Source organism: Lynx rufus, unplaced genomic scaffold (assembly GCF_022079265.1).
Source record: "Lynx rufus isolate CCGP_SWC_20201006 ecotype Redwood Valley unplaced genomic scaffold, mLynRuf1.p SCAF_12, whole genome shotgun sequence".
Classification (NCBI taxonomy): Eukaryota; Metazoa; Chordata; class Mammalia; order Carnivora; family Felidae; genus Lynx; species Lynx rufus.
The window spans coordinates 859,748-886,816 of record NW_025814826.1 but is presented as its reverse complement, the minus strand read 5'-3'; the positions used below and the strand labels follow the sequence as shown (position 1 = coordinate 886,816).

General features: G+C 39.1%; 1 protein-coding gene across 1 annotated transcript in view; it reads left to right on the top strand.

Moving 5' to 3' along the window:
- Positions 1-27,069, top strand: part of LOC124507934 (ankyrin repeat domain-containing protein 26-like) — a 124,345-nt gene that overhangs the window by 45,369 nt on the left and 51,907 nt on the right. The window contains 4 exon segments of the mRNA XM_047074395.1: positions 94-120; positions 13,269-13,439; positions 15,509-15,542; positions 16,122-16,257. Coding sequence (XP_046930351.1) covers positions 94-120; positions 13,269-13,439; positions 15,509-15,542; positions 16,122-16,257 — 368 coding nt within the window.

The window sequence follows — 27,069 nt, the reverse complement described above, 5'->3', positions numbered from 1 at the left end:
CCATGCTTATTTGGGTGAGACTGTTGTGGATTGGTTGGCACGCTGAAGCATGTGTATTGGAGTCATTTTTGTCCTTTATTCGCTGTCTTTCAGAAGGAAGGAGCTGAAATGGATTGGTTGGTGAGTAGGGCTGGTTGGCATTGATTAACACATTTAAAACTGATTCTGGTGGCTTCTTGTTACCATGGCTACGTGTTAGGGTTTCTTTTTGTTTTGTTTTGTTTTGTTTTGTTTTGTTTTGTTTTTCTAAGTTTGAGGTGGCTTTCCCCAGATGTTTTCTACTTCAAAGTTGCTTCTATTGACTGGGTTCAAAATGAAAGCTATTTCAAATTCTATAATTACAGATTCATTTTTGAAGTTTGGGTCGAGAGGAATTGTTTGATAATTGCTTTCACAAAGATTCTTCTTTTCTTGGATGTTATTTCCACGAAAAAAGTTATCTGTATAACAGTTTTTTGAAAAAAAACCACAATTGTTAGTTTTGTTTTTGTTTTTAGTGCTCTTCGGGGCTCATGTTTAAGTCCTAAAAAAATCTGCGGGTAATTTCATTATTTTTGGAAATGTATGTAGCTGTATGGTAATAATATTCTGTTGCATGCATTTAGTCCATGAAAACAGAATTATAATTTTCTTTTTGGTGAATCCCCCATTTTTTTCTATCAGGATTAGATATTAGGCGAAAAGTATGCAAAAGTTACCAAATCATTTTTTAAAATTTTTTAAAATGTTTATTCATTTGGAGAGAGACAAAGTGAGAGTTGGGGAGGGGCAGAGAGAGGGGGAGACAAAGATTCCGAAGCAGGCTCCAGACTCTGGGATGTCAGCACACAGCCCGATGTGGGGCTCGAAGCCACAAACCCTTAGATCACAACAGAGCCAAAGTCATACACTTAACGTACTGAGCCACCCAGGCGCCGCAAACCATTTTTTTTAAACAAAAGCATAACTAATCAGATGATTGTTATTTCTGAGAGATAGATAATAACATATGAGTACTTTTGAATTTTTGAAGTGTTTCCAGATTTATGAGATATAAGTAACATACATCTGTGTAACTGTAAGGTGTACCTGTATTAATTTGATACACTTTTATATTGTCAAATGATTACCACAATAGTGTCAATAGTTCCATCATCTCACATAAATATCATTTCTTGTTTGTGATGATCTAGTCTTGTAGCAACTTTCAAATGATATGATACAGTATTGTTCACTGTAATCACCATCCTGCACGTTAAATACCCAGAATTAATTAATCTTGTAACAGGTAGTTTGTACCCTTTGACCAATATCTACCCATTTCTCACAGCCTCCTAACCCTGGCAACCACCAGTCTGTTCTGTTTTTCGTGCAATTTTTTTTAATTCCACATATAAGTCAGATCATACAGTGTTTGTCTTCCTGTGTCTGACTTCTTTTCACTAAGGATAAAGCCCTCGAGTTTCACTCATGTTGTCACAACTGGCAGGATTTCCTTCTTGTTTGTGGCTGAAAATATTCCATTGTAACTGTATACCATATTTTTAATCCATGGATCCAGTGATGGATTCTTAGGTTGTTTCTTGACTATTTTTTTTAATTTCTTTTTAGCGTTTATTTATTTTTGAGACAGAGAGAGACAAAGCATGAACGGGGGAGGGTCAGAGAGAGGGAGACACAGAATCTGAAACAGGCTCCAGGCTCTGAGCTGTCAGCACAGAACCCGACGCGGGGCTTGAACTCACGGACCGCGAGATCATGACCTGGGCCGAAGTCGGCCACTTAACCGACTGAGCCACCCAGGCGCCCCATGTTTCTTGACTATTGTAAATAATGCTGCAATAAACATAGGGCTGCAGATATCTCTCCAAGGTAAGGATGTCATGTCTTTAAGACATATACCCAGAAATGGGATTATTGGCTCATATGGAGGTTCTATCTTTAGTTTGTTGAGGAGCCACCATACTGTTTTACTTAGTGGCTGTCCCAATTTACAGTCCTACAGGAGTACAAGGAATTCCTTTCCTGTACGTCCTTGCCAACGATATCTCTTGTCTTTTTGACAATAGCCATTTTAATAGGTCAAAGTGATATCTATATACTGCAGTTTTGATTTGCATTTCCCTGATGAATAGTGATATCGAGCACCTTCTTGTGTACCCTTGGCTATTTGAATATGTTTTGAGGAGGGGCGCCTGGGTGGCGCAGTCGGTTAAGCGTCCGACTTCAGCCAGGTCACGATCTCGCGGTCCGTGAGTTCGAGCCCTGCGTCGGGCTCTGGGCTGATGGCTCAGAGCCTGGAGCCTGTTTCCGATTCTGTGTCTCCCTCTCTCTCTGCCCCTCCCCTGTTCATGCTCTGTCTCTCTCTGTCCCAAATAAAAATAAACGTTGAAAAAAAAAATTTTTGAATATGTTTTGAGGAGAGACGTCTTTTAAGGTGCCTTGCCCAGTTTGTAATTATATTTGTTTTTAGCTGTTGAATTGTACGAATTCCTCACACATTTTAGATATTGACGTTTTTCATATTTGTAGCTTGCAAATGTTTTCATCCTTTCCATAGGTTGCCTTTCCGTCATGTTGCTTGTTTCTTTTGCTGTGCAGAAACATTGCTGATTGCATTGGTTGTTTTTGCTTTTATTGCTTGTACTTTGGATGTCCTATCCTAAATCATTTGTAAGATCTATGTCAAGGAGATTTTATCCTCTGTTTTCTTCTAGGAGTTTTATGATTTAAGATTTTATTATTATTATTTTTTTATTTGTCTACTTCTTTTTTTTTAATTTTTTTATTTTTTATATATATGACATTTATTGACATATTGGTTTCCATACAACACCCAGTGCTCATCCCAAAAGGTGCCCTCCTCAATACCCATCACCCCCCATCAACCCTCAGTTTGTTCTCAGTTTTTAACAGTCTCTTATGCTTTGGCTCTCTCCCACTCTAACCTCTTTTTTTTTTTCCTTCCCCTCCCCCATGGGTTCCTGTTAAGTTTCTCAGGATCCACATAAGAGTGAAACCCTATGGTATCTGTCTTTCTCTGTATGGCTTATTTTACTTAGCATCACACTCTCCAGTTCCATCCACGTTGCTACAAAAGGCCATATTTCATTTTTTCTCATTGCCACGTAGTATTCCATTGTGTATATAAACCACAATTTCTTTATCCATTCACCAGTTGATGGACATTTAGGCTCTTTCCATAATTTGGCTATTGTTGAGAGTGCTGCTATGAACATTGGGGTACAAGTGCCCCTATGCATCAGTACTCCTATATCCCTTGGATAAATTCCTAGCAGTGCTATTGCTGGGTCATAGGGTAGGTCTATTTTTAATTTTCTGAGGAACCTCCACACTGCTTTCCAGAGCGACTGCACCAATTTGCATTCCCACCAACAGTGCAAGAGGGTTCCCGTTTCTCCACATCCTCTCCAGCATCTATAGTCTCCTGATTTGTTCATTTTGGCCACTCTGACTGGCGTGAGGTGATACCTGAGTGTGGTTTTGATTTGTATTTCCCTGATAAGGAGCGACGCTGAACATCTTTTCATGTGCCTGTTGGCCATCTGGATGTCTTCTTTAGAGAAGTGTCTATTCATGTTTTCTGCCCATTTCTTCACTGGGTTATTTGTTTTTCGGGTGTGGAGTTTGGTGAGCTCTTTATAGATTTTGGATACTAGCCCTTTGTCCCATATGTCATTTGCAAATATCTTTTCCCATTCTGTTGGTTGCCTTTTAGTTTTGTTAGTTGTTTCCTTTGCTGTGCAGAAGCTTTTTATCTTCCTAAGGTCCCAGTAATTCACTTTTGCTTTTAATTCCCTTGCCTTTGGGGATGTGTCGAGTAAGAGATTGCTACGGCTGAGGTCAGAGAGGTCTTTTCCTGCTTTCTCCTCTAAGGTTTTGATGGTTTCCTGTCTCACATTTAGGTCCTTTATCCATTTTGAGTTTATTTTTGTAAATGGTGTGAGAAAGTGGTCTAGTTTCAACCTTCTGCATGTTGCTGTCCAGTTCTCCCAGCACCATTTGTTAAAGAGGCTGTCTTTTTTCCATTGGATGTTCTTTCCTGCTTTGTCACAGATGAGTTGGCCATACGTTTGTGGGTCTAGTTCTGGGGTTTCTATTCTATTCCATTGGTCTGTGTGTCTGTTTTTGTGCCAAGACCATGCTGTCTTGATGATGACAGCTTTGTAGTAGAGGCTGAAGTCTGGGATTGTGATGCCTCCTGCTTTGGTCTTCTTCTTCAAAATTCCTTTGGCTATTCGGGGCCTTTTGTGGTTCCATATGAATTTTAGGATTGCTTGTTCTAGGTTCGAGAAGAATGCTGGTGCAATTTTGATTGGGATTGCATTGAATGTGTAGATAGCTTTGGGTAGTATTGACATTTTGACAATATTTATTTTTCCAATCCATGAGCAGGGAATGTCTTTCCATTTCTTTAAATCTTCTTCAATTACCTTCATAAGCTTTCTATAGTTTTCAGCATACAGATCCTTTACATCTTTGGTTAGATTTATTCCTAGGTATTTTATGCTTCTTGGTGCAATTGTGAATGGGATCAGTTTCCTTATTTGTCTTTCTGTTGCTTCATTGTTAGTGTATAAGAATGCAACTGATTTCTGTACATTGATTTTGTATCCTGCAACTTTGCTGAATTCATGTATCAGTTCTAGCAGACTTTTGGTGGAGTCTATCGGATTTTCCATGTATAATGTCATGTCATCTGCAAAAAGCGAAAGCTTGACTTCATCTTTGCCAATTTGGATGCCTTTGATTTCCTTTTGTTGTCTGATTGCTGATGCTAGAACTTCCAGCACTATGTTAAACAACAGCGGTGAGAGTGGGCATCCCTGTCGTGTTCCTGATCTCAGGGAAAAGCTCTCAGTTTTTCCCCGTTGAGGATGATGTTAGCTGTGGGCTTTTCATAAATGGCTTTTATGATCTTTAAGTATGTTCCTTCTATCCCGACTTTCTCAAGGGTTTTTATTAAGAAAGGGTGCTGGATTTTGTCAAAGGCCTTTTCTGCATCGATTGACAGGATCATATGGTTCTTCTCTTTTTTTTTGTTAATGTGATGTATCACGTTGATTGATTTGCGAATGTTGAACCAGCCCTGATTCCCAGGAATGAATCCCACTTGGTCATGGTGAATAATTCTTTTTATATGCTGTTGAATTCGATTTGCTAGTATCTTATTGAGAAATTTTGCATCCATATTCATCAGGGATATTGGCCGGTAGTTCTCTTTTTTTACTGGGTCTCTGTCTGGTTTAGGAATCAAAGTAATACTGGCTGCATAGAATGAGTCTGGAAGCTTTCCTTCCCTTTCTATTTCTTGGAATAGCTTGAGAAGGATAGGTATTATCTCTGCTTTAAACGTCTGGTAGAACTCCCCTGGGAAGCCATCTGGTCCTGGACTCTTATTTGTTGGGAGATTTTTGATAACCGATTCAATTTCTTCGCTGGTTATGGGCCTGTTCAAGCTTTCTATTTCCTCCTGATTGAGTTTTGGAAGAGTGTGGGTGTTCAGGAATTTGTCCATTTCTTCCAGGTTGTCCAATTTGTTGGCATATAATTTTTCATAGTATTCCCTGATAATTGTTTGTATCTCTGAGGGATTGGTTGTAATCATTCCATTTTCATTCATGATTTTATCTATTTGGGTCATCTCCCTTTTCTTTTTGAGAAGCCTGGCTAGAGGTTTGTCAATTTTGTTTGTTTTTTCAAAAAACCAACTCTTGGTTTCGTTGATCTGCTCTACAGTTTTTTTAGATTCTATATTGTTTATTTCTGCTCTGATCTTTATTATTTCTCTTCTTCTGCTGGGTTTAGGCTGCCTTTGCTGTTCTGCTTCTATTTCCTTTAGGTGTGCTGTTAGATTTTGTATTTGGGATTTTTCTTGTTTCTGGAGATAGGCCTGGATTGCAATGTATTTTCCTCTCAGGACTGCCTTTGCTGCGTCCCAAAGCGTTTGGATTGTTGTATTTTCATTTTCGTTTGTTTCCATATATTTTTTGATTTCTTCTCTAATTGCCTGGTTGACCCACTCATTCGTTAGTAGGGTGTTCTTTAACCTCCATGCTTTTGGAGGTTTTCCAGACTTTTTCCTGTGGTTGATTTCAAGCTTCATAGCATTGTGGTCTGAAAGTATGCATGGTATAATTTCAATTCTTGTAAACTTATGAAGGGCTGTTTTGTGACCCAGTATATGATCTATCTTGGAGAATGTTCCACGTGCACTCGAGAAGAAAGTATATTCTGTTGCTTTGGGATGCAGAGTTCTAAATATATCTGTCAAGTCCATCTGATCCAATGTCTCATTCAGGGCCCTTGTTTCTTTATTGACCGTGTGTCTAGATGATCTATCCATTTCTGTAAGTGGGGTGTTAAAGTCCCCTGCAATTACCACATTCTTATCAATAAGGTTGCTTCTGTTTATGAGTAATTGTTTTATATATTTGGGGGCTCCGGTATTCGGCGCATAGACATTTATAATTGTTAGCTCTTCCTGATGGATAGACCCTGTAACTATTATATAATGTCCTTCTTCATCTCTTGTTACAGCCTTTAATTTAAAGTCTAGTTTGTCTGATAGAAGTATGGCTACTCCAGCTTTCTTTTGGCTTCCAGTAGCATGATAAATAGTTCTCCATCCCCTCACTCTGAATCTAAAGGTGTCCTCAGGTCTAAAATGAGTCTCTTGTAGACAGCAAATAGATGGGTCTTGTTTTTTTATCCATTCTGATACCCTATGTCTTTTGGTTGTCGCATTTAATCCATTTACATTCAGTGTTATTATAGAAAGATACGGGTTTAGAGTCATTGTGATGTCTGTCTGTTTTATGCTTGTAGTGATGTCTCTGGTACTTTGTCTCACAGGGTCCCCCTTAGGATCTCTTGTAGGGCTGGTTTAGTGGTGACAAATTCCTTCAGTTTTTGTTTGTTTGGGAAGACCTTTATCTCTCCTTCTATTCTAAATGACAGACTTGCTGGATAAAGGATTCTCGGCTGCATATTTTTTCTGTCTAGCACACTGAAAATCTCGTGCCAATTCTTTCTGGCCTGCCAAGTTTCAAAAGAGAGATCAGTCACGAGTCTTATAGGTCTCCCTTTATATGTGAGGGCACGTTTACTTGCTGCTTTCAGAATTTTCTCTTTATCCTTGTATTTTGCCAGTTTCACTATGATATGTCGTGCAGAAGATCGATTCAAGTTACGTCTGAAGGGAGTTCTCTGTGCCTCTTGGATTTCAATGCCTTTTTCCTTCCCCAGTTCAGGGAAGTTCTCAGCTATTATTTCTTCAAGTACCCCTTCAGCACCTTTCCCTCTCTCTTCCTCCTCTGGGATACCAATTATGCGTATATTATTTCTTTTTAGTGTATCACTTAGTTCTCTAATTTTCCCCTCATACTCCTGGATTTTTTTATCTCTCTTTCTCTCAGCTTCCTGTTTTTCCATAACTTTATCTTCTAGTTCACCTATTCTCTCCTCTGCCTCTTCCATCCGAGCCGTGGTGGTTTGCATTTTGTTTTGCATTTCATTTAAAGCGTTTTTCAGCTCCTCGTGACTGTTCCTTAGTCCCTTGATCTCTGTAGCAAGAGATTCTCTGCTGTCCTGTATACTGTTTTCCAGCCCAGCGATTAATTTTATGACTATTATTCTAAATTCACTTTCTGTTATATTATTTAAATCCTTTTTGATCAGTTCATTAGCTGTTGTTATTTCCTGGAGATTCTTCTGAGGGGAATTCTTCCGCTTGGTCATTTTGGATAGTCCCTGGTGTGGTGGGGACCTGCAGGGCACTTCCCCTGTGCTGTGGTGTATAACTGGAGTTGGTGGGCGGGGCCGCAGTCAGTCCTGATGTCTGCCCCCAGCCCACCGCTGGGGCCACAGTCAGACTGGTGTGTGCCTTCTCTTCCCCTCTCCTAGGGGCGGGATTCACTGTGGGGTGGCGTGGCCCGTCTGGGCTACTTGCACACTGCCAGGCTTGTGATGCTGGGGATCTGGCGTATTAGCTGGGGTGGGTAGGCAAGGTGCACGGCGGCAGGGGGGGCAGGCCTAGCTCGCTTCTCCTTAGGTGATCCACTTCAGGAGGGGCCCTGTGGCAGCCGGAGGGAGTCAGATCCGCTGCCGGAGGTTTGGCTCCGCAGAAGCACAGAGTTGGGTATTTGCTCGGAGCTGGGTGTTTGCTCGGAGCGAGCAATTTCCCTGGCCGGAACCGGTTCCCTTTGGGATTTTGGCTGGGGGATGGGCGGGGGAGATGGCGCTGGCGAGCGCCTTTGTTCCCCACCAAACTGAGCTCTGTCGTCCGGGGGCTCCGCAGCTCTCCCTCCCTTTGTCCTCCAGCCTTCCCGCTTTCGGAGCAGAGCTGTTAACTTATGACCTCCCAGACGCTAAGTCGCGCTTGCTGCCGGAACACAGTCCGTCAGGCCCCTCCGCTTTTGCAAGCCGGACTCGGGGGCTCTGCTTGGCCGGCGAGCCGCCCCTCCGCCCCGGCTCCCTCCCGCCAGTCCGTGGAGCGCGCACCGCCTCGCCGCCCTTCCTACCCTCTTCCATGGGCCTCTCGTCTGCGCTTGGGTCTGGTGACTCCGTTCTGCTAATCCTCTGGCGGTTTTCTGGGTTATTTAGGCAGGTGTAGGTGGAATCTAAGTGATCAGCAGGACGCGCGGTGAGCCCAGCGTCCTCCTACGCCGCCATCTTCCCTTCCAACCTATGATTTAAGATTTTATATAGAAGTCTTTATTTGCGTTTGGGTTGACTTTTGTGAGCGGTGTAAGGTAGAGGCACAGTTTTATTCTTTTGCATGTTAATATCCAGTTTTCTCACCATCGTGTATTGAAGAGATTACCTTTTCTCTTTTGAGTATTCTTGGGTCTCTTAACAAAGAGACTTTATGCATGGGTTTTTAGTTGACCTTATGCATGGGTTTATTTCTGGGTTCTTGATTCTGTTTCATTCATCTTTGTGTTTGTTTTTGCACAACTTCATATGGTTTTTATTACCATAACTTTGTAATAGTGTGACACCAGCAAGTGTGATGCTTCCAGCTTTGTTCTTCTTTCTTAGGATTGCTTTGGCTATTTGGGGTCTTTCTTGTTCCTTACACATTTGAGGAATGCTTTTCCTATTTCTGTGAAAAAGGTCATTGGAATTTTGACAAGGATTGCATTGACTCTGTGGGTGGTTTCAGGTAATGTGGATATTTAATGATGCTAATTTTTCGAATCCATAAACAACGGGGTATCTTCCCATTTGTTTGTGTCTCTGCTGTTTCTTTTACCAATGTCTTGTAGTTTTTACTGTACCTATCTTTCAGAAATCCTTGATTAAATTTATTCCAAAGTATTTTGTTCTTTTTGATGCTTTGAGGAAGGGGATTTTTTTTCCTTCTATTTCTTTTTCAGCTATTTCATTGTTATTATTTGGAAATGCAACTGATCTCTTGATGCTGATTTTGTAATTTTTTTTTTTTTTACTAAATATAATCTATTGTCAAATCGGTTCCATACAACACCCAGTGCTCATCCCAACAGGTGCCCTTCTCAATGCCTATCACCCACTTTCCCCTCTCCCCCACCTCCTATCAACCCTTAGTTTATTCTCAGTGTTTACGAGTCTCTAATTGTTTGCCTCCCTCCCTCTCTGTAACTTTTTTCCCCCGTCCCCCCCCACCCATGGTCTCCTGTCAAGTTTCTCAGGATCCACATATAAGTGAAATCATATGGTATCTGTCTTTCTCTGCCTGACTTATTTCACTTTGCATAATACCCTCCAGTTCCATCCACGTTGTTGCAAATGGCCAGATTTCGCTCTTTCTCATTGCCAAGTATTATCCCACTGTATATATAAACCACATCTTCTTTCTCCATTCGTCAGGTGATGGACATTTAGGCTCTTTCCATAATTTGGCGATTGTTGAAAGTGCTACTGTATACATTGGGGTACATGCGCCCCTATGCATCAGCACTCCTGTATCCCTTGGGTAAATTCCCAGCAGTGCTATTGCTGGGTCATAGGGTTGTTCTATTTTTAATTAGCTGAGGAAGCTCCACGCTGTTTTCCAGAGTGGCTGCATCAGTTTGCATTCCCACCAACAGTGCAAGAGGGTTCCTGTTTCTCCACATCCTCGCCAGCATCTGTAGTCTCCTGATTTGTTCATTTTAGCCACTCTGACCAGCGTGAGGTGGTATCTCAGTGTGGTTTTGATTTGTATTTCCCTGATGAGGAGTGACGTTGAGCATCTTTCCATGTGTCTGTTGTCCATCTGGATGTCTTCTTTGGAAAAGTGTCTATTCATGTCTTCTGCCCATTTCTTCCCTGGATTATTTGTTTTGTGGGTGTGGAGTTTAGTGAGTTCTTTACAGGTTCTGGATATTAGCCCTTCCTTTATCCGATATGTCATTTGCAAATATCTTCTCCCATTCTCTTTATTGCCTTTCGGTTTTGTTGATTGATTCCTTTGCAGTGCAGAAGCTTTTAATCTTGACGAGGTCCCAATAGTTCATTTTTGATTTCCATTCCCTTGCCTTTGGAGATGTGTCAAGTAAGAAATTGCTGCAGCGGAGGTCAAAGAGGTTTTTTTCCTGTTTTCTCCTCTAGGGTTTTGATGGTTTTCTGTCTCACATTCCGGTCCTTCATCCATTTTGAGTTTATTTGTGTGTATGGTGTAAGAGAAGTCGTCTAGTTTCATTCTTCTGCATGTTGCTGTCCAGTTCTCCCAGAAGAAAGAGACTGTCTTCTTTTTCCCATGGGATACTCTTTCCTGCTTTGTCAATGGTTAGTTGGCCATACATTTGTGGGTTCACCTCTGGGGTTTCTATTCTATTCCATTGGTCTGTGTGTCTGTTTTTGTGCCAACACCATACTGTCTTGATGATCACAGCTTTGTAGTAGAGGCTAAAGAGACAGAGTGTTAACAGGGGAGGGGTAGAGAGAGAGAGACAGAGAGAGAGAGAGAGAGAGAGAGAGAATCCAAAGCAGGCTCCAGGCTCTGAACTGTCAGCACAGAGCCCAATAGGGCGCTTGAACCACAAACCACAAGATCATGAACTTAGCCGAAGTCAGAAGCTTAACTGACTGAGCCACCCAGGCACCCCTGCATCTTAATGTTGATTTTGTATCCTTCATCCTTGGAACAGCTTTTTGGTGGTATCTTCAGGATTTTCTATATATAAGAATATGTCATCTGCAAACAAAGACAGTTTTATTTCTTCTTTTCTGATGCGGATGCCTTTTATTTCCTTTTCTTGCCTGACTGCTTTGGCTAGGACTTCCTCTATCCAGTTGAATAGGAGTGGTCAAGTGGGCAACTTTGCCTTGTTCTTGAACTTAGAGTAAAAGCTTTCAGTTTTTTACCACTGCATATGATGTTGGCTATGGGCTTATCATCTTGGGCTTCATTATGTCCAGGTGTGATAATTCAGTATCCACTTTGTTGAGAGTTTTTACCCTGAAAAGATGTTGAATTTTGTCAAATGCTTTTTCCTCACATGCTGGGATGATGATATGATTTTTTTATCCTGTTAATGCGGTGTATCAAATGTATTTATTCAATTTGACTTCTGAAGGATAATTTTGCTGAGTAAAGTATTCTTGATTGGTTGTCTTTTTTCTCTTAGCACTTTGAATATGTAATCCCACTGCCTCCTGGAATGTAAGGTTTCTGCTGAGAAACTCCTAATAGCCTTATGAGGGTTCACTTGTAGTCACATAGTCTTTCCTCACTCTTTTTCATTCTTTTGACTTTGTTCTCTGCTGACTGGATAATCTGAGAGTTCCTGTCTTTCAATTCACATTTTTTTTTTTGCTTGATCCATCTCCTGTCAGTGATCACTCTTGCTTTTTTCATGTCCTTCATTATACTCTTCAGCTCCAGGATTTTTGTTTAGTTAGCTTTTACTATTTCCAGCTCTTTGTTAAGCTTCTCATTTTATTCATAGTGTGTTTTTCTGATTTTATTGAATTGGCTTTTTGTGTTTTTCTTGTAACTCACTGAGTTTCCTTAAAACTGCTATTTTTGAATTGTCTTTTGAATAAATTACAGATCTCCCTGTGTTTCTGATTGATTACTGGAAGATTATTGTGATCCTTTGATGGTATCATATTTCCTTGATATTTTATGTTCTTTGCAGTTTTGCATTACTGTCTTTGCATTTGAAGTAGCAGTCACCTCCTCCAGTCTTTAATGACTACCTCTTCAGTGTGTCCACACCTGATTTTTTTGCTCCAGTGGGATGCTGGAAATTCTCTGCAGGACACCTGGTTTTCCAAAAAGGCTCTCTCATCCACGGGTGATTATCTTAGAGAGTGTTTTCTAGCGAGGGACTCCCCGATGTGGCTGAGAGGGAGGGGCTGGAGGCACTTTATGGGCTATTGCTAGGTCCACAGATTAGACTGTAGTATGTCTGCCTGTTCCCTGATGCATGGGTAGGCAAGACTTTTCCTCGGTCCCTTGGAATATAGTGCTAGATTCTCACAGCTCCTGCAAAGGCAGTTTTGCCCATGGGTGGATAAGATGCCAGTTTGTTGTAGGTGGGGAGACGCAACAACGTACATCTTGTTCAGCTATGATACTGATATCGCTCTGACATACGGGTATTTTAAAAGTAGTTTTTCCCCTAAGATATGTCCTTGATTTCTTCTTTCATGTTATATGGACCTCATGCTACTTTAAAACTTTGTTGAAATTAAGAGTTCTTATATTTCAAAGCAAACCCAAAAATAGAGCACACATCTAGTTATTACTCCCATGTCTAAGAGTCACTGCCTTTAGGCAATGAACTCTAACTTTTTAGTGTAACCTTCAAGGTTCTTCAGAATTTCTTTCCTGACTGATCTCTTACTACTTGCTTCCATGTATTTTATGTTTTTTTTTTCCAAGTTCCTATAAGCTTATAGTTTTTCCTTTCAAGGCACCTAGATGCCATCTGTGTAATCTTTGTGCTCACATTCTAATCTCTAAGAAAATGGTTTTCTCCCGTTTCTTTCCCTGGTGACCTCTGCTGTTTATTTTCCCTCTTCAGTAAAGCCTTTCTCGTCCTCACTTACAGCTTTTCACATGTCAGTTCTTACAAATCACATTGTATTCTAATTGTATATTTACCTGTGTTTGAAGCAACAGATGAGTATTTCCTTTTGTACGGTTGGTACTTCAGCACTGTTCTCTGAATTAATCAAATTAAGTCAGATGGGTAAAATTCAGAACTTGATGAAAATTGTCTTTTTATTCTTTTTCAGTAAAATTATTAGAAAACATTGGCTTTTTATGGCTTTTTAATGGCTTTTTTTTAAAGGAGGGAACCTGGTTTACAGATGAAGAAGTTAAAGAAAGGTGAAAATGAAAAAGGGACATCAAAAGGATCTGTAATCACACCAGTGTTGCAGAAGGCAGATTCCCTAACTGGTGGTACACTACAAAAGAATGATGGCAGCCATTTCAGTGAAAAGGATCAGCATGAAAGCAGGTAAAATCTATAAATTCTTTATGTGCCTGTGAAGAAATTTTAGCAGTGATTACCTTTTGTGGAAATAAAATGCTGTAGTGTAGGTAGGTCCAAGCTAAGGCAAGAAATACTCAACATATCAAACACACTGCTTGAAAAGTTGTGATGAGGGTAAGTGACTTTGTCAAGGAGCAGTTTCAGTAGTCACCATGGAAGCATGGAAGGTGAGTAAGTGTAAACAACTCCTTAGAGCATTTTAATTGGGAAAGGTAGTAGAGAAATGGATGATAACTGAAAAAGAATGTGAATTGCAAAGGCATTTTCTTTCTCTTTTTATTTTAAGATGGGAGCTTTTAGAGTATGTATTCTGTTGGAAATGATCAATAGAGATAGACATGGTTAGTTAATTTAATTTTGTTTGCGTTTCCAAACATTAGGTAGTTTGTTGATTGTATTACATTATCTTTTAAAGATTATAGTAATTGTTTTTAGTACCCTTTTTCATGTGATTTTGTGAAAGAAGTTGGTTTATTCTGAATTGGTTCCACAATGGGGTATTCTCATACAATTGAATGTGCAGATTTAAAAATATATATGTATGTATGCAAGTATGTATATATATATGGCTATATAATTTCTTGTATGTATGTATATGTATATTTATTATATGTATATTATATGTATAGTATACATATTATATGTATATGTATATGCATAATATACAAATTATATGTATAATTTCTTATATATGTATATATAAGTATATGTGTATAAGTTCTATATGTATATATTTGTATACACACACACACACACACACACACACACACACACACACCCTTATCATAAATGTATGCAAGCACTGAGGCCATTCTGAATAAAACTAATCCTTCCTTGATGCTTTTAGATATCCAGTGCCTTTGATAATATCACAAATAGCTATGATTTTGTTAGGGACTTTAAAGTTTCTGGTTCTGTTAAGTTAATATTATTTAGGTTCTGGGGAAAGGGGAAGATTTTGTTTATTTACAATTGGAAAAGAAACTAGTAATCCATAACAGATTATTCCTTTTGGACTAGAGAGCTCTAAATTACCAAAAGCATGCTTCCAGTACCAACAGTGCCATTGACACAGATTGTATGCTCAATAAGTATGTGTTGAATGTGGGAATAAACAGTGGAATGAATGAATGAATGAATGAATGAATGAATGAATGCCTGTTAAGGAACTTCTCTAGAAGAAGCAAATCTTTAGTTTATTGAAAGTAGATTTCCCATCTTGCCAAGTATAAAGTCTCTTAAAAAATGTGTAAGATTCAGAAATTGTTATGTATCACTATAGCTAGAAATCGAATCATAATATAGATTCATTTGCTGTCATATTAGTTAGAAACACTGGAGTATTACTTTAACCACATAGTATAAAACACATGCTTTGAAGGCACATTCCTGGGTTTGAATTCAGGGTCTGTTCTTGGCCAGCGATTAGGGCTTCTTGGGCAAGTCACTTCGACTTTCTGTGCCTCATTTTCTTCCTGTGTAAAATACCTAATATAATAACCTACTTCATAGGATTGTTGTGGGGCTTCAAATACCTTGAAGACATGTAAAGTGCTCATAGTAATGCCTAGAGAGTAGTTGCATAGTGAGTCTTCAACACGTTAATATCATGATTGTTAAAAAGGGGTTCTTTCATATAGGGAGTTAACTTGCACTTCCAAGTAGGTTTTAGTGCCAGTAAAAGCTTATTTTTAGTAAAATGACAACAACACAAACAATGGTATCATTCCTATCAAATAATGCAAGTAGCATTAGGATTTTCCTTTGCTTTTGTTAGTTTTTACCTAACGTTAGTACTTTGTTGTGCTTGCTTCAGCAGCACATATACTAGAACTGGATACACCTAATCCTTTTTGTTAATATTAGCAGTAGTATGTTTTCGATGTTGTTTAATGTTACTCTGTTGTTGAATCCCCTTTGTGGAAAATTAGTTTCAAATGCAGAGATTTTATATCAGAAACAATAGGTTTAGATATGCTTTGTATTTTAAGTATTTAATATTTGCCTGAAAAGAATTGTTGGGTTTTTTTCAGACCTGCAAAGAAAATGTCTAAGAAAAAGAACAAGGTAAGCAAAAGAGACAATGTAATTTTATTTTATTTATTATTTATTTTATTTTTATTTTATTATATCATTTTGATACATATTTGTTAGGAATATTGTTCAGTGGCAAAAAATTACTTTATGGAAGATGTAGTGAAAAAATAGAAAATGTTCCTTTGTTGTAGAGTCATTTGCTGTGAAAAAGTTACTTAGAAATACTAGCTATGGATAACAGTGTCTTTTTGATAAAAATCTGTTCTTTTAAAAAGTCTCTGTGGTTTCGCTTTTAAATGTTCATTCACTTATTTTTAAAATGTATTTTGTGAGAGAGCACGCACAAGTGGGGGAGGGGTCGAGGGAGAGGGGGAGAGAGAATCCCAAGCAAGCTCCATGCTGTCATTGTGGAGGTCAACGTGGGACTCAAACTCAGGAACCCTGAGGTCATGACCTGAGCCAAAATGGAGTCGGATGCTCAACCGACTGAGCCAGTGAGGTGCCCCTGTTTTTGCTTTTACAAAAAGATGGTTATTTATCACTTCTCTACACCTAGTATAGTTTATAAATATTTGGGGGACATTTTGAAATGGTATTATTCATTGGTAGGTCAAAAAGCAAATTACCTCTATGGATGACCTTGTCGACTTCATTCAGTCATCTGAAACAGCTTCAGAGCATTGTGAGTTGCCTTACTCTAAGAATTTCATGTTGCTGATTGAACAACTTGGCATGGATTGTAAAGGTAGGAAGTCTTTTTACGTATATTGCTGTAGTAATATGTGCACACCTTGCCTACTACTGCACCATAGAGCACTGCTGTATTATAGAGCTGCTCATCTCAGAAATATGGTTTATATTAAAATAAAAGGAGCACTATTGTATCCTCTCAGCCAAAGAGTCATCATTTCTACTGTACCTTTCTTAGTGGGAATGGCACATCTAATGTGTTTGTTAACTCTGCTTCTCTTCTGTGCCTTCACCCAGGTCAGGTCATTATTTTTCTCCTAGATGACTGAAATAACCTCAGGACTGTTTTCCCTGCCATTCTACCTCCCAGGACCTTGGTCTACACTGCAACCATAATTAGTATATGTTTTAAGAAATGTGTCTTTCATCATGGTACCCCTTGCTTAAAACGTAGCTATTACTTCTCATTGCTATTAGGTTGAAGGCCACAGTCCTCTGGCTTCATCTTGTATGGTTTTACATCCTTCTTTCCGTCTGTGTCTTATCCAGTGTTTTAGACGTTCTTCCTGTGAAAGAGCTTTTTGTTTCCAACAGCTTTAGTTAGGTAAACTGCACATATATGAAGTGTGTCATTTGATAGTTTTGACATATGTTTACACGTATGAAACGATAACCATAATCCAGACAATTAACATATTCATCACCCTTAAAAATCTCATGTCCCTTCATATTCCCTTATTATGAAGCTGCCAAATTGTTTTCTAAAGGAGTTGTACGGTTTTCCATTCCCACCAGCAGTCTGTGAGAGCACCAATTCCTACATACATATTCATGAACACTTAGTATTGTCAGCTTTTTAAATCCTAGCCATTCGGATGGATATTTAGTATGTACCTCATTATGGTTTCAATATACATTTCCCTAATAATGGATGATGGTGAGCATATTTTCATGTGCTTGTTTGCCATCTGTGTATCTTCTTTGAATTGTCCAAGTCTTTGGTTGTTTTAAAAATTTGTTTGTTTTCCTAGTTGTTGAGTTTTCAGAATTCTTTGTATATCCTAGACACAGTTCCTTCTTTGTTTTCTTTTTTTTGTGGTTTTTGTTGTTGTTGTTGTTGTTTCCACTGAGGCATTTTATTTGCACATATGTATTACATCCCTAGAAAAAGAATCCCAGGATTTCTCCTTCTGTGTGTTTTCATCTTCCTTCTTCATGGTCCATGACTGTAGCTGAGGTGGTCAGTAGAATGAAACCAAACTGAGCAGATTATTCTGCCATTTTTCTAGATCTTTGCATTGTCCATCAATTCTGGGGCCAGTCACTCCATGCTTGCTTAACCTGCCTGTGAGTTTCACAACAATTTTCCCAACTCTGTGATCATCAATGATTTTAAATTCACCAGTGTAACCATGCTTCATCATCACAGTTAGAAAGTGGACAATGTCTTTGGAGCATGGCCTAGTAAGAACCTGGAGTGTGCTTCTCTCTTCAGTATTGTTATGCTTTGGGGAGCATCTGCCACGACATTCACATGCATCATGATGGTGGCACAGAAAGATGGTGGAAAGAGCTAGATACAGTTCCTTTCTCACTTCTCTTTTTTTTTTTGCAAGGTTTTTCTTCTCCCACTCTGTGACTTTTCCTTCTCTCAACAGTGTTTTTGAAGAGCAGTTTTTCTTTTTGGTGAAGTCCAGTTTACACATTCGTTTGTTCTTGTATGATTGTTGCTTTTGGTTTTCATATCTAAGAAATATTTGCATAGCACAAGGTCACAAAGCTTTTATCTCATGCTTTCTTTTAGAAGTTTTATAGTTTTAGGTCTTGCATTTAGATCTATGACCCATTTTATATTCTTTTTTATTTGTGATACAGAGTATGGATACAAGTTCATTCTTTTGCATATGGATATCTAGTTGTTCCAGCACCATTTATTGAAAAGGCTGTGTTTTCTCCACTTTATGCCATTGTTCCTTTGTCATAATCAGTTGGCCACATATGTGTGGGTTTAAGTATGGGCTCTATTCTGTCTCATTGATCTCTTTGTCCATCTTTGTACCAATATTATGCTGTTTTAATCACTGCCAGTTTATAAGGATTTTTGAAATCAGGTAGTGTTTGTCGTCTTGCTGTGTTCTTTTCAGTGTTCTTCCGCTACTCTGGATCCTTTGCATTTCCACGTGAATTTTAGAATCAGTTTGTCTGTTTCTTAAACAAACAAACAAACAAAAACCAACTCTGGTGGTCTTCTGGAATTTAAGTTTAGATTATGTTGAATCTACAGATTTATTTGGGGAGAATTGACTTCTTGACAATATTGAATCTTTTAACCCCTGAACAGAGTATATATCTCTCCCTTAATATAGGCCTTTTAAAATTTTCTCAGTAATATTTTGTAGTGTTTAATGTATAGGTCTTTCTGTCTTTTATGATATTAACTGTGATTGTTTTTTATTTTCAGTGCAGTTGTAAATAATATATCTTAAATTTAATTTTTTTTTTAATGTTTACTCTTGAGAGAGAGACAGAGCATGAGTTGGGGAGGGGCGGAGAGAGAGGTAGACAGAATCTGAAGTTGGCTCCAGGCTCCAAGCTATCAGTACAGAGCCCGACGTGGGGCTTGAACTCACCAACTGTGAGATCATGACCTGAGCCTGAGCCCAGTGCTTAACCAACTGAGCCACCCAGATACCCCGACATTTTAATTTTTGATTCTTTATAGCTAATATATAGAAATTCAGTTGATTTTTGTGTAATGATTGTGTATCCTCCAACCTTGATAAATTTATATGTATAGATATATTTAATATTAGAGTGAGTACATGAGCAGGGGAGAGGGGCAGAGAGAGAGAGAGAGATCGAGAGAGAGAAAGAGAGAGAGAGAGAGAGAGAGAGAGAGAGAGAGAGAATGAATCTTAAGTAGTCTCCATGTTCAGTGCGAGCCTGACATCGGGCTCCATCCCATGACTCTGGGATCATAGCCTGAGCTGAAATCAAGAGACAGACACTCAACCGACTGAGTCATGCATGTGCCATGATTAATTCATTTGTTAATTCTAGTAGCATTTTTCTTAATGCTGTCAGATTTTCTACATAAGCAAAGGTCATAAAAATTCATTTTTAACTACTATTTTACTAGCAATGGTAAATACTGTAGACTTGTAGCCAATACATTCTCCGTCACAACTAATCAGCTTTTCCATTGTACTATAAGAGCAGCTAATAGATACTGCATAAATTAATGGACATGGCTGTATTTTGATAAAATGTAATTTACCAAAACAAGTAACGTGGCCCATAGGCTGGAGTTTGCCAACTTCTATTTTGTGACCATGTGATTCCTAATAGAGACAGTTTCACTTCATTTTCTATCTGGATGTCCTTTGTTGCTTTATCTTGTTTGATTCCATTGGCTAGAACTGCTAGTACAGTGCTGAACAAAAGAAGTCATTCAGTGAATGTCATTCCTGTCTTCTTCCTGATCTTATAGGAAATGCATTCAGGTTTTCACCATTATATATAACGTTAGCTGTAGAGTTATCATGACTTGTTTTGTTTTACATCATATTGAAGTTCCCTTGTATTCCAGGATTGCCGAAAGTTTTTATCAGGAATGGATGTTGAATTTTGACAAGGAACATATTTTATCTACGGAGATAGATACGGTTTTTGAATCTTAAACCAACTCTGCATTTCTGGGATAAACCCCATTTGGTAACAACAAGTTATCCCTTAGTGTATTGTGAGATTCCCCCCCACACACACACACACGGCTGTAGTTTAATTAATTAATTAATTAATTAATTAATGAAATATAATTTATTGTCAAGTTAGCTAACGTACAGTGTATACATCGTGCTCTTGGCTTTGGGAGTATATTCCCATGATTCATTACTTACATACCACACCCAGTGCTCATCCCAACAAGTGCCCTCCTCAATGCCCATCACCTACTCTCCCTTTCCCCCACCCCTCCATGAACCTTCAGTTTGTTCTCTGTATTTAAGAGTTTCTTATGGTTTGCCTCCCTCTCTGCTTGAAACTATTTTCCCCCTTGTATTCCCGCATGTTCTTCTGTTAAGTTTCTCAAAATCCACATATGAGTGAAAACATATGATATCTGTTTTTCTCTGACTGACTTATTTCACTTCACATAGTACCCTCCAGTTCCATCCATGTTGTTGCATGTGGCACGATTTCATTCTTTCTCATTGCCAAGTAATATCCATTGTATATATAAACCACATCTTCTTTACCCATTCATCAGTTGATGGACATTTGGGTTCTTTCCATAATTTGGTGATTGTTGATAGTATAAACGTTGGGGCACATGTGCCCCTATGAATCAGCACTCCTGTATCCCTCGGATATATGCCTAGTAGTGCAATTGCTGGGTTGTCGGGTAATTCTATTTTTAATTTTTTGAGAAACCTCCACACTGTTTTCCGGAGCAGCGGCAACAACCATGCATTCCCACCGACAGTGCAAGAGAATTCCCATTTCTGCACATCCTCACCAATGTCTGTTGTTTCCTGAGTTGTTAATTTATCTACCCTGACCGGTGTGAGGTGGTATCTCAATGTGGTTTTGATTTGTATTTCCCTGATGATGAGCGACGTTGAACATCCTTTCATGTGCCTGTTGGCCGTCTGGATGTCTTCTTTGGAAAAGTGTCTATTCATGTCTTCTGCCCATTTCTTCCCTGGATTATTTGTTTTTCAGGTGTTGAGTTCGGCCAATTCTTTCTAGAGTATGGGTACTAATCCTTTATCTGATATGTCATGTGCAGATATCTTCTCCCATTCCGTTGGTGCCTTTTAATTTTGTGGATTGTTTCCTTTGAAGTGCAGAAGCTTTCTACCTTGATGAGGTCCCAAGAGCCCAATTTTGCTTTTATGTCCCTTGCCTTCGGAGATGTGTTGAGTAGAAGTTGCTGTAGCCAAGGTCAAAGAGGTTGTGGCCTGTGTTCTCCTCTAGGGTGTTGATGGTTTCCTCTCTCACATTGAGGTCTTTCATCCATTTTGAGTTTATGCACGGTGTAAGAAACTGGTCCTGTTTCATTCTTCCGCATGTTGCTACCCAGCCCTCCCAGCACCGTTTGCGAAAGAGCCTATCTTTTTTCCATTGGATACTCTTTCCTGCTTTGCCAAGGTTTAGTTGGCCATACATTTGTGGGTCCATTTCTGGATTCTCTATTCTATGCCATTCGCCTTTGTGTCTCTTTTTGTGCCGATAGTATACTCCCTTGATGATCGCAGCTTTGTAGTAGAGGCTAACGTCTGGGATTGTGATGCCTCCAGCTTTGGTTTTCTTTTTCAACATTACTTTGGCTATCTGGGATCTTTTGTGGTTCCATACAAATTGTAGGATTGTTTGTTCTAGCTCTGAGAAGAATGCCGGTGCAACGTTGATTGGGATTGCACTGAATGTGTACATTGCTTTGGGTCGTTATCGACATATTTGCAATATTTCTTCTTCCAGTCCATGAGCATAGAAGGTTTTTCCATTTCTTTGTGTCTTCTTTAATTTCTTTGATATGTTTTCTATAGTTTTCAGGATAAAAATCTCTTATAGCTTTGGTTAGGTTGATTCCTAGGTATCTTATGGTTCTTGGTGTAATTGTAAATGAGCTCAGTTTCTTGATTTCTCTTTCTGTGGCTTCATTATTGGTATATAGAAGTGCAATCAATTTCTGTGTGTTGATTTTGTATCCTGTGACTTTGCTGAATTCATGTATCAGTTGGAGCAGCTTTTTGGTGGAGTCTTTCAGGTTTTCCATGTAGAGTATCATGCCATCTGCGAAAAGTGAAAGTTTAACTTCTTTGCCAATTTAGATGTGTTTTATTTCATTTTGTTGTATGATTGCTGAGGCTAGGCCTTCCAACACTATGTTCAACAACACTGGTGAGAGTGGACGTCCCTTTTGTGTTCCTTATCTTCGGCGGGCAGGGTAGGGGGGAAGTTCTCTGTTTCTCCCCATTGAGGATATTTGCAGCAGGCTTCTCATATATGGCTTTTATGATGTTAAGGTATGTTCCTTGTATCCCAACTTTCTTGAGGGTTTCTTATTAACAAAGGATGCTGTATTTTGTCAAATGTATTTCTGTATTTATTGACAGGATCATATGAATGACCGTATCCTTTCTTCTATTAAGGTGATGTATCATTTTGATTGATTTGCGAATATTGAACCAGCCCTGTAGCCCAGGGATGAATCCCACTTGATCATGGTGAAGAATTCTTTCATATACTGCCGAATTGGATTTGCCAGTATCTTGTTAAGAATTTTGACATCCATGCTTGTCAGGAATATTGGCCTGTCATTCTCCTTTTTAGTGGGGTCTCAAGGTAATGCTAGCTTCATAGAAAGAGTCCGGAAGCTTTTCTTCCATTTCTTTGTTCAACAGCTGGAAAAGAATCGGTATTAACTCTGCTTTAAATGTCTTGTAGAGGGGCGCCTGGGTGGCGCAGTCGGTTAAGCGTCCGACTTCAGCCAGGTCACGATCTCGCAGTCTGTGAGTTCGAGCCCCGCGTCGGGCTCTGGGCTGATAGCTCAGAGCCTGGAGCCTGTTTCCGATTCTGTGTCTCCCTCTCTCTCTGCCCCTCGCCCGTTCATGCTCTGTCTCTCTCTGTCCCAAAATTAAAAATAAAAACGTTGAAAAAAAAATTTAAAAAAAATAAAAATAAATAAATAAATGTCTTGTAGAATTCCCGTGGGAAGACTTCTTGCCCAGGACTCATATTTGTTGGGAGATTTTTGATAACTGATTGAATTTCTTCGCTGGTTATGGGTCTGTTCATATTTTCTATTTCTTCCCATTTGAGTTTGGGTAATGTGTGGTTGTCTAGGTATGTGTCCATTTCTTCCAGGTTGTCCAGTTTGTTGGCATATACATTTTTATAGTATTCTCTAATAGTTGTATTTCTGCGGTGTTGATTGTGACCTCTCCTTTTTCATTCGTGATTTTATCTATTTGGATTCTCTTTTCTTTTTGAGAAAGCTGGCTAGGGGGTTATCAAGTTTATTTATTCTTTAAACAAAAACAGCTCTTAGATTCATTGAGCTGTTCTACTATTTTGTTTGTTTGTTTGTTTGTTTTTACGGGGTTTTCTTTTGGATTCTATAGTGTTTATTTCTGCTCTAATCTTTATTATTTCTTCTAATGGTTGTAGGGTTTCTTTGCTGTTCTTCTTCTAGTTTCTTTAGGTGTGAGGTTCGATTTTGTATTTCGGATTGTTCTTATTTCTTGAGAAAGGCCTGGATGGCGATATGTTTCCTTTAGGGCTGCCTTTGCTGCATCCCGAAGGGGTTGGACTGTCATGTTTTCATTTTCATTTGCCTGTATATATATTTTTTTAATTTTTGCTTTCATCGTCTGGTTGACCCATTCTTTCTCCAGTAGGATGTTCTTCAACCTCCATGCATTTAGAGGCTTCCCAAACTTTTTCTTTTGTTTGATTTCAAGTTTCATAGTGTTGTGATCTGAAAATATGCATGGTGTGATCTCAGTTCTTTTATATTTATGGAGGGCTGTTTTGTGACCCACTGTGTGATCTGTTTTGGAGAATGTTCCACGTGCACTCGAGAAGAATGTGTATTCTGCTGCTGTTGGATGAAAAGTTCTGAACAGATCTGTCAAATCCATCTGGTCCAGCGTATCATTCAGGGCCTTGGTTTCTTTACCGATTTTGTGCCTAGGTGATCTGTCCATTGTTGTTAGGGAGTATTTAAGTCACCTACAATCTCCATATGATTATCAATAAGAATGCTTCGGTTTGTGATTAATCTATGTATATGTTTGGGGGCTCTCAAGTTGGGGGCACCAACATTTACAATTGTTAGCTCTTCTTGATGGATAGATCCCTTAATTATGATATAATGCCCTTCGCCATCTCTTGTTAGAGTCTTGGTTTAAAATCTCATTTGTCGGATCTAAGTATGGCTACCCCAGCTTTCTTTTGACTTCCAGTAGCATAATACATGGTACTCTATCCCCTAACCTTCAATCTAATGGTGTCCTCCTGTCTCAGATAAGTCTCTTGTAGACAGCATATAGATGGATTTTGTTTGTTTTTTAATCCATTCAGATACGCTATGTGTTTTGATAAGGGCATTTAGTCCCTTCACATTCAGAGTGATTATTTAAAGATATGGATTTCATGTCATTGTGTTGTCTGGAGCTTTCATGCTTGTGGTGATGTTTCTGGTCCTTTGTAGCCTTGACAACATTCCACTCACAGAGTCTCCTTAGGATCTCCTGCAGGGCTGGTTTAGTGGTCATGAGCTCTTGTAGTTTTTGGTTTTCTGGGAAAGCCTATCTCTCCTTCTATTCTGAATGACATCCTTGCTGGAGAAAGGATTCTTAGCAGCATATTTTCCTATTCAGCACATGGACTTTTTCCTACCATCGCCTCCTGGCCTGCCAAGTTTCAGCGGGCAGGTCTGCTAGTACCCATATGTGTCTACCCTTGTAGGTTAAGGCCCGTTTGTCCCTTGCTGCTTTCAGAATCTCTTTTCTCTTTGTAACTTGCCAGTTTCACTATGATATGCTGTGGAGAAGACCTATTCTTGTTGAATCTGAAGAGAGTTGTCTGTGCCTTCTGGATGTGGATGTCTGCTTCCTTTTCTCCAGATTAGGGAAGTTCTCACCTATAATTTGTTCAAGTAAACCATCTGCCCTTTTCTCTGTCTCTCTCTCTCTCTCTCTTACACTGGAACTCTTATGATCCGGATATTATTACATTTCATTGAATCACTTAGTTTTCTAATACTCCCCTCATGGTCTAATATTTTCTTATCACCCTTTTTCTTGGCTTCATCATTTTCCATACTTTCATCTTCTATGTCACTTATTCTCCCCTCTGTTTCCTCCTTCTTTGCTGTTACTGCATCTAGTTTATTTTGCATCTTATTTACAGTATTTCTTAATTGCTGTGACTATTTCTTAGTTCCTTGATCCCTGCAGCAATAGATTCTCTGCTGACTTCTATGCTTTTTTGTAAGCTCAGCTGTTAATCTTACACCTATTATTCTAAATTCTTGAACCGATATATTGTTTATATCTGTTTTGAGCAATTCTCTAGCTCTCATTTCTTCCTGGAGTTTCTTTTGAGGAGAATTCTTCCATTTCCTCAGTGTTCGGTACTTTATGTGTTTTCCTAGTTGTCATGTGTCCTGCACCTGTGAGCACTACTATTTTAAAAAGGGGTCGTATACTATCCAGGACTGGCCCTTCAACAGGTATCTTTGGAGTGTGTTTCATGCTCTCTGTTGTTGTGACTCTGGTTGCTTTATTTCCCTACTCATATTGGTGGGTTGGCCATTCCAGCAGGTGTGCTTAGATTTGTTCATAATGTAAACTTGGAAAAGAATTTAAACACTGGGGGGGGGGTGATGGAAGATGCCTTATCTCATACAAAGGGAGAAATGACAGGGGCAAAGGAAAAGAGAAGAAGACAAAAAATTGACCAGGCAGAGAATCAGAGAAACTATACAACTTAATCCAGGCAGGGAAGAGAGGGAGAGAAAGAGAGAGAGAGAGAGAGAGAGAGAGAAAGGAAAATAAGAAGGAGATACAGAAGAGGTGCAGAAAGAATAGATTAGAAATCTCCATGACCTGGCAAGTTGTCCCCATGGGCCCCTGGAGATGTTTGTGTCACACTGTAGCCCGGATTCCTAGATTTCCACATCTTCTTGCCTCACTGCTGTGTTTGAGGGATGTGGTCATTTCAGGTACCCCTACTTCTCTGCCATGTTGACACACCCCCCCTCTTTAATGTAGTGTTAGACTTGATTTGTGGATGGTTTCTTCAGAAATTGTGCTCCCATGCTTATGACAGAATTTTATTTCTTATAGTATCTTTGTCTAGTTTTGGTTTCAGGTAATGCTAGCCTTATAGAATGAGGTGAGAAATATTTCTCCTCTCCATTTTGGGGGGAGACTTTGTGTAGAATAGATAACATTTCTTCCTAAAATGTTGGATGAATTTACTAGTGTAGCTACTTGGCCCTGGAATTGTTTTCTGTGGAAAGATCTTTATCTAAGACTTTAGTTTCTTTTATACATATAGAGTTAGTTAGTTTATCTGTTCTTTTTTCCTTTATTTTATTTTATTTATTTTATTTCATTTCATTTCATTTCATTTCATTTTACTTCATTTCATTTCATTTCACTTCATTTCAGTAATCTTTACACCGAACATGGGGCTTGAACTCACCATCCAGAGATCAAAAGTCACATGTTCTGATGGTTTCCTGTCTCACATTTAGGTCCTTTATCCATTTTGAGTTTATTTTTGTAAATGGTGTGAGAAAGTGGTCTAGTTTCAACATTCTGCATGTTGCTGTCCAGTTCTCCCAGCACCATTTGTTAAAGAGGCTGTCTTTTTTCCATTGGATGTTCTTTCCTGCTTTGTCAAAGATGAGTTGGCCATCTCAACAATAGCCAAATTATGGAAAGAGCCTAAATGTCCATCAACTGATGAATGGATAAAGAAATTGTGGTATATATACACAATGGAATACTATCTGGCAATGAGAAAAAATGAAATATGGCCTTTTGTAGCAACGTGGATGGAACTGGAGAGTGTGATGTTAAGTGAAATAAGACATACAGAGAAAGACAGATACCATATGGTTTCACTCTTATGTGGATCCTGAGAAACTTAACAGGAACCCATGGGGGAGGGGAAGGAAAAAAAAAAGAGGTTAGAGTGGGAGAGAGCCAAAGCATAAGAGACTGTTAAAAACTGAGAACAAACTGAGGGTTGATGGGGGGTGGGAGGGAGGGGAGGGTGGGTGATGGGTATTGAGGAGGGCACCTTTTGGGATGAGCACTGGGTGTTGTATGGAAACCAATTTGTCAAT